General features: G+C 25.8%; 1 protein-coding gene across 1 annotated transcript in view; it reads right to left on the bottom strand.

Annotated features, from left to right (window-relative positions):
* Positions 1-6150, bottom strand: part of LOC129981653 (ubiquitin-protein ligase E3B-like) — a 29603-nt gene extending 23453 nt beyond the window's left edge. The window contains exons 1-5 of the mRNA XM_056092582.1: positions 5613-6150; positions 2010-2115; positions 614-681; positions 473-529; positions 142-246 (exon numbers count right to left, since the gene is read on the bottom strand). Coding sequence (XP_055948557.1) covers positions 142-246; positions 473-529; positions 614-681; positions 2010-2115; positions 5613-5726 — 450 coding nt within the window. The 5' untranslated portion in view covers positions 5727-6150. The remainder of the gene's footprint in view (positions 1-141; positions 247-472; positions 530-613; positions 682-2009; positions 2116-5612) is intronic.
* Between the last annotated feature and the right edge of the window lie 2189 nt (positions 6151-8339).

Here is an 8339-nt window from a genome sequence, read left to right on the forward strand (position 1 = left end):
TTCAAAATTTTAATCATTTCTAATTTTTCAAAAGAAATGCTTAAAATTTAAAATATCTTATTACATAAATATCAAATCAAAACAAAATTAAGAGATAAATTGTTTAAATATTACATATAAAAATATTAATGGCATAGTTACTTTCAAAGACTTTAAATATATGCAACAGTGCCAAAGCAATGTCTTTAAATGATGTATCCATGCAACAGCAAGGTCTTTGTTGAAGGCTACAGCAATATAACTTTTCTAAAGGTACAAAGAAAGAAATATTAAGAATTCATTACATAAACAAAATAATACAAAGAAAAAAGTTTCAAAATACAGAACTTTTCCTCCTCCCTGTTTCTTATTTAAAGTATTTTCAATAATTACAAATACAATAACAGATTTTTCTTTTTTTTCCTAGTTAAATATATTTATAAAAAATTTTAACTTATTAAATACTCTATATTTTTAATAAAAATTGTCTTACTTTTAATGAGTCTGCATCAATGCTGGCAATAATATATCTACAGACTTTTTCAAATCTCTGAAAAATAACATAAATCCATAAATTATTTCAATATATAAAAGCAGGTAAAAGTACAAGTATGAATGGAAATGCAATACATACCTCTCTGTCTGTGTTTTCTTCACTGATAACAAACATAAGTCTTCTAATAATTTTATACATATCAATGGCTAAAAAAATGAGATTTAGAAAATTTAATAAGGGATAAGGCGGGAAAAATAATATCCCACATTTAAACAAATTAACACTTTATTCAAATAATATTTAAAATATTATAAAAACATTTGTAATATACAATAAATTTAAATACTTTATCATTAAGTTGATACCCATTAAAGCAAATAAAAATTTTGGTGCAAGATTTCACTTTTTGTTAATATTACAGTAGACACAGGATTAGACAGCTAGATGAGTCGAAATCTATTTTATTGTAGACCCTTCATATTGCCAATGAGGCAAAGCACCAATAGAAGAAAGCAAGTTGGCTAAAGCAAAAAAAAATAAAGTGTAAGCTACTTGTGGAATTGCTCTGATTGTTTAGTTCTATTTTAGTTTCCTGTCAAAAGAGCCATTCTCAGCTAAACTGCATCAAATATTCATTGAATTGGTTTGTCATATTAGTGACAAACTCGAAAGCTAAATTAAAATAGATTTCAAACATTACATGTACATAAGTATGAGAAACATAACAAGTCTGCAAAGTAAGGACTGCAATAAGGATTGAATGATAATCATAAGTCTACAAAGTGACTGACTGATAATCATAAGTCTGCAAAATAAGGACTGAATGATATTTAGGGCAACTGGACAGTATTTTGAGCATTACAATGCTAATCATAAAGCACACAATTTTAATAAAAATATATAATGTGATGATTAACACATTAATTGCCAATCATGAAATATTGCATGATGAGGTTCTCATCAAACGATTGATCATGCATTATCACATGGATGTCACTATCAAGTTTCTAAGCAAAAGAATATAGCAGCCACAGTAAAATGGATATCACATTTATATTGAATATTATGGCCCATTTTTTTTACTATTTAATTTGACCACTACATGAAATTCCAATTTCCAGCTTTGCAACAGATGTGTTATGAAGTGCTAATACAATTGATAAAAAAATTTCAATACAATTTTGTCATTAAAAATTAATTTTTTCAAAAAAATCATTATTTATTAATTGATAATTGAGTATTAGCCACATGCCAGTGACTAGTTACCAAAGGTTGCATGCTTATATGCTCTTTCATAATGAATGGCACATATTTAATACTAAAGTTTAACAATAGCATATGGTTAATATAAAAGCATCCATTCATCATAAGAAATAAAGACCATTAAGAGCAACAATTAAACCTATAGCAGCTATTGAAATAACTGTTTCTCAGTTTCGGTAACAATGTATACAATTATATGAATACACATTCAGTGTTCATTTACTTCAAGCAAATATATATATATATCTTGTAACTGGATTTACAAACATACCTGCAGGCAAATTATTTGTTTCAGTGAAATCATTGATGATTTGATCAAATTCTTTTCTAACGTCATCTTTCAGCTTCTGTCTAGCAAAATATCCTCGAGCATATGCCTAAATAAAAGTAAATAGCAGTTTTTAACCGAACAAAATAATAACATAAAAACACCCCCATATTAAGAGGACAATGAAAGAATTAAAAGAATCTCACTAATAAAATCAGTATAAATATATTATAACAACATTTCATTAGAAAGATAAAAATTTCACGAAGATGCATTCATTAACTTTCTTTCATTGGTAGGTACTTCATATATTCAAGAAGAAATATAGCTTCAAACTGTATCTCAAATGTAAGCTTCTGGATGTATGTCTCGCTACTAGTCCTATTTACTTTGAGATTTCAGAATAAATTTCAAATGCCTGTTGCAATTTGATATATGAAGTTCAGTAGATGTCTTGAATAGTAGACTAAATGAACAATACTTTCCATTCAGTTAATTTCTATTAAACTGAAGGGCTAAACAACAGCATTTAATCATATTTTTCACATGAATATGAAACATTTATCACAGCAATGTTATCAATTTGAATCTATGGATTTATGATGTCAGAATTATAACCTACCACTACATTTCATTCATAACTACTGGAATATTAATCATCTATACAGAATGCTTTGATATTGTCATCCAGTATCTGATGCATATGTTTACAAATTCAAAAATAACTATAATATCCAGTGACTTATTAGTAAAACACTTAAGAAGATCATGTATTCCTTTCAGAATTTTTTCTTTCATACATTTTTCAAAAGCTTTCTTTTCTTATATGTACAGCTTAGAGCAGATATTGTATCATCAAAGTATTATACCTATCTCTTTTCAGAAATATAAAGATTTCTTATGAATGAGGAAAGAAGAAATTAATTCCCAATTGGTGATGAAAATAAAAATCCTTTTTCTTTTCTTGTCATAGATTTCAACATAGGGAATATACTTCTTAGTTTGTCAAACTTAGTTAAACTAAATTATAGTCTAAGTTTGAATCTATATGAGAGCTGTCTTGGGATGAAATTTAAGACATAGTCGCACAACAACTTTCAATCCTATCAAACATGTTTTACCGATAAGAGCTTTAACTAATACAGATTGTCTTTTTTTTTTTTTTTTTGCACAAGCATGTTAAACAAGAGCAAGAGGATTGGAGCACATAATTTTGATTCCGAGTTCTTGTATTGTTAAAATCTATGATTGTCGGCAAGATGGATATGAAATAAAGCTTTGAATTAGTAACCCTCTATTTCAAAATACAAATTTCTGCTACCAAAACTACATAGCTTCTTCTGTTTATGAAAAACAATTTAATGACTGAAATTTTTTAACTTTAAAGTTTCCCATTATTGAAAAACAATGACTTGAAATTTTTTAACTTCAAAGTTAATATTAGCATTCATTCTATTTTAATCTACTCAGATGCTGATCTTGTACAATACATAAATATATATCTTATTTCTCATAATAATGTTTATCAGTCAATATACTTTGACATTTTCTTTTTTATTATATAGTAATGTTAATAATTAGCAATTAAACTATTATAAAAATGTAAGTTTGGAACACCAATTACACTGCTGATTAATGGAATTTTGACATCAACTTTAAGTATTAATTATCCTTTTCATCTAACTTCAATTACCATTTTGCAATCAAAATTTAATGATAATGTTGTGTTATCACATTTATATTTTATAGCAAAATACTTCACAAAATACACAGGATCAGAATCTCAATTAATGAATAATTAAAGAGTTGGCATTTAAATTGGTTACAGCTATGATAAAATTAATATAATACTGTCTAGTAACTATATATATATATATATATATATATATATATATTACATCTAACATGATTAGTTGGTAATTATTAATAACAGATAAAAGCGAGTAATTGATTTATCTTGCTGACTAGCTGTTACTAATAATTACCAGTTATTATAAATATTAACTGCTTATTATTAATCACATTGACTATAATATATAAAAGGAAAAAACATCAAACAATAGTTCGAAAGAAGGGGGGGGGGTGAGAAGAGACACTACCAAAGAGATCAGTTATTTTCAATACAAAATTTTAAGGATTTTTTTTTTTTTTTTTTACAATTTTATGAATGTTTTAGCATATAATTATCCTTTTTAAAAGAATAAAGAACCATTTTGTTCCCTTTTTAAAGAATTGGGAACTTCTCTACTTGCTTTTCCGATCTTAACAAAAATCTATAAAATCACAATGCTCTACTTTTCATGCTTCACATAAAATATCTAGCTTTTATAACACTTCATTACATTCAATTCAAATATATATTAATTTTTTATGACAAGCTTATAATTATTTCATTGTCAGTATTGAATATAACCTGGTTATGAATGCTTTAATTATCTATGTTAAAAATAGGATAGGTAACAAAGAACATATTCTGGAAGAAAAACAGACATTTAAAAATATTTCTTGGCTAAAAAATCTTTACAAAGCACTAGACAATAATTAGCATCGTAACAATTTCAAAATATATAGTCTATAATGTAGAAGATATTTTCTCTTCAATCATTTGTATGCAAAAAGAAACATCAAATAATAATATTAATAAAATAGTTAATCTAATAAGATTCCTTTTATTTTATTACTATTATACAGAATTTTAATAACTATTTATTACAATTATAAATGTTAAATGTATTATTCATGAGTTATAATTTGGATTTTGTGTTTATGATCTTCCTATTTCTTATAGTCATGACATCTTACTTATAATTAAGTCATGAAGTAACATGACTTATTAATAAGTACTTAATTTTCCATTTTGTTAAATAATCATATTATGAAACAAGAGAATAGCCAAGGATAATTAAAATGTAAAGACATTAGTTGAAATTTTTTAAAAATTAATTTCTACATTATTTATTAGGAGAATTGGTGCATGGACAGTAAAGAAGATATTTTGTAAAGGAATAATAATAAATAGTCATCTGAATTATTAAAAACATTTAGGAACTGTATTCCTGAAGGTCTAAACTATAATTAAGTTGAAAGTGTGATATGAAATTGGAAGACTTATGAACATAGAATAGTTTATTTACATGACTTTTATAATTAGTTTTTTTTTTCAGAAATACTTCTGTAATACATTAACTAGCTGCATCATTGAGTTAGTAAAACAACAAATTATCATTAAATAATTTAATGTTTACTCAAGATTTGATGACAAATTATGCAATTTGACAGAATGCAATAGTCAAAAGAATAATAGATGATAAAATGCATTTTTCGGGACAATTTTTATTGAGAACAAAAAATATTAATATTAATAAAAATAACATTAATGTAAACAAAATAATTTAAATCAGTAATAACAATTTGACATTTGCAAGAGTATGCAATATATTATATGCAGTGAATATTTATAGTAAAGTATTATCGAAATTCATTTATATTATTGCATAAAATGTGATAAACCACTGTTAATTATTAAAAGCTTGAAACTAGATAATTCTTAGAAATATTCATAAACTTATTAGAATATGACGACTATAATAAGATTATGAGATTTACCTGAATAGTTAAAGTAGCTTGCTCACGTTTTCTCTCTAATGCTCGTTCTAAACGAGCAGCTTTAGCCTGTTCTAAAAATTGATCTTTACTGCTTACACTTGATATTTCGAACATTTTTCTGATGCAATCATAAAAATGAAATTTTTGGTGTTCTAAAATTATTGGCTACATAAAAGTTCACATTTAAGAGCTAAAATGTTAAAATTTATTTTTAAAAATACAACGTAGAAAGAACATTCTGCAGTCTTTTAGAAAACAAAAGCGAAATAGATGTAAATAAATCACTGTAGGCCAATAAAATACTATAATTCATTCTTTATAAGCATATTTGACATTTAACACCTTTAAATATTTCATGAATATATATATTTAGTCCTTTCCAATTTAAGTTAAAAATAACACTGTATTAGATAATGACAAAATAAATATTAAAATGTTTAAAATACGACTATCAGCTATTGGGGGAACTGATAAATCTTGAGAGTATTTTTATGACAGAAAGTGCAGAATTTCTCAATTCAGTTTGTTGATGTTTCTATTTCCGAAAATTTCAAGCGATGTTGCCAAACAAAATTATGCATGCTAATGTTTCGGAATTGAAAAAGAAACACAATGGATTACTCTGTGCTATAAAAGCAGCCCTAAAGTCGTAAATGTGGTATTTATACTTAAAAACTTTAGATTAATTCAATATGGAAACGGAATAAAAAAAATTTCATTTTTAAGCATTCAGGTGCAAAATTATGCACTTCTGCTATAATATTTTTCGGCACACTAGAGCTACATTGAGCATTGTTGACGAACTAAAATCAACTTTACACAGAAGATTACCGGATATAAATATGGTCACATTTTAAATATACTAATTTTATTCTGCTATTCTGAACATACTGTTCATATTTTTTATGGTTTGTTGCATGATGACATAAGATAACAACCATGACTTTAACCAGAAAGAATAGGGAAGATAAAAAGTGATTGCAAAATGGACTGTAATATTATTAGTTTTTGATTTCCATTAGACAATCTGAGTCAATTCCTTTTTTAAATCAAAATATGTGACATTAAAATATCACGAAAATAAACAAAAAAAACTTCTTTGCACATTTACCTATAACATAAAGTTAACTGATACAATTTTCAAAAATTTGTGCAGAATGCAGATTTGCAAACCAAGCTTTCTTCCTCATAAAAAACAACCTGAAACTTCTTTTATGTAAAAACTGTATCTACATCAAGAGTCCTTTAATGTAGACAATAAATCTTTTAGTTATTAGTTTTGCTTACCATCTTCTAAAAGGTGTAGTAAGTTTCTTATTACAGTCATAATTTTTCTTTGAAATAAAAATAGTTAACAAATAAATGGAAGACAAGTTTTGATTTCTATAGAACACAAACAATAACAAAGACTTCAAATCGTCTTTGTTATCGAACTTTTACAACTTTATCGAACACTTCTGAAAATTTTTATAGTCATTAAACATTTTTTAAAGTTTATGAGTAGTTAAGAAAACTTCTATATATAATCATGTAAATAAAGAGCGTTTGTAATCTAGGGCACATTAAAATTACTTATTTTAGTTAATCACTTGAACTCAGGTGAAATCTTTCAAATCACTCAGGAAGAAATCTCAAAATTGATTAAACATACATTGAAATGATAATCCGCCAAAATATTCACGCCATTGGAAATGGATAGAAGTCGATTTATTTTTGTTATTGGAACCTCATATTTTCAAATTCTGCTATGTTGGAGTTATATTTATTGTTCCTTTTCGATTTGTTTTCATTTTTGCCTCCTTTATGAATTAAAAGCTATTACTGAAAACCTTCATAACAACGACGACCAATTGAATTATATTATGAACACGATATTTCCGAATACAATAATTTTTATATATACATTGAGCAACATAATTTTAGATTAAGTAGCATTATTATCCTTCCGACATTATTTTTAATTCAGGATACGGATAAAGTTTAATTGTAAGTATTTTAACTTTTTTGTTGTGAAAAAGTTACTTTGCACAAATAAATTGCATAAATTTAAAACGTACGCTCAGAGATTATTTAGATAATGAATGAAATTCTTTTTTTTTTAAACTCTACTTTCTATTTTTTCATTTTTCCATATATGAAATTTACAAGAAGAATGGCCAAACAATTTGATCTTAAGATTTCAATGGATCTTTAATGTTTACATTTAATTGATATCGAAATATATATTTATAAAAAAATATGTCTGTTTGTTATTTCGTGAACACAATGGAGCTAAGTTGTAACGAACTAGATTCGAAATCTGCTATGTGACTTTCTTTTTTAAATCAAACTTTCGTCGAAATTTGCAAAAGGAAGATCGTTTGTTCATGCCCATAAAAATGCAATAATTCAAAAACACAAATAGCTTGATGAAATGGATAAAATTAATCATATAGATTTATCATTAGAATTTAATGTTTGGATGAAATTTTAAACCCAATTCTTCAAGGGATTAACTGTATGTTGGTCTATATATTTGAGAGTAAATTGTTATAATTTGAAAACATAAAAAGTTAGATAAATTTAGTATATGATTTTGTACTCACCATTGTAGGTTTGTATCATATTTTGGACCAATTCTTTCAGAATTCATTCAGAGAAAATGGAGGCACTAAAAATTCTCACACAGTTTTTTTTCCCCCATCGCAGTAGTTCATATACCAGCTTTTCCCGATTAATTTAACTTCA

The sequence above is a fragment of the Argiope bruennichi genome, chromosome 8, assembly GCF_947563725.1.
Source record: "Argiope bruennichi chromosome 8, qqArgBrue1.1, whole genome shotgun sequence".
Classification (NCBI taxonomy): domain Eukaryota; kingdom Metazoa; phylum Arthropoda; class Arachnida; order Araneae; family Araneidae; genus Argiope; species Argiope bruennichi.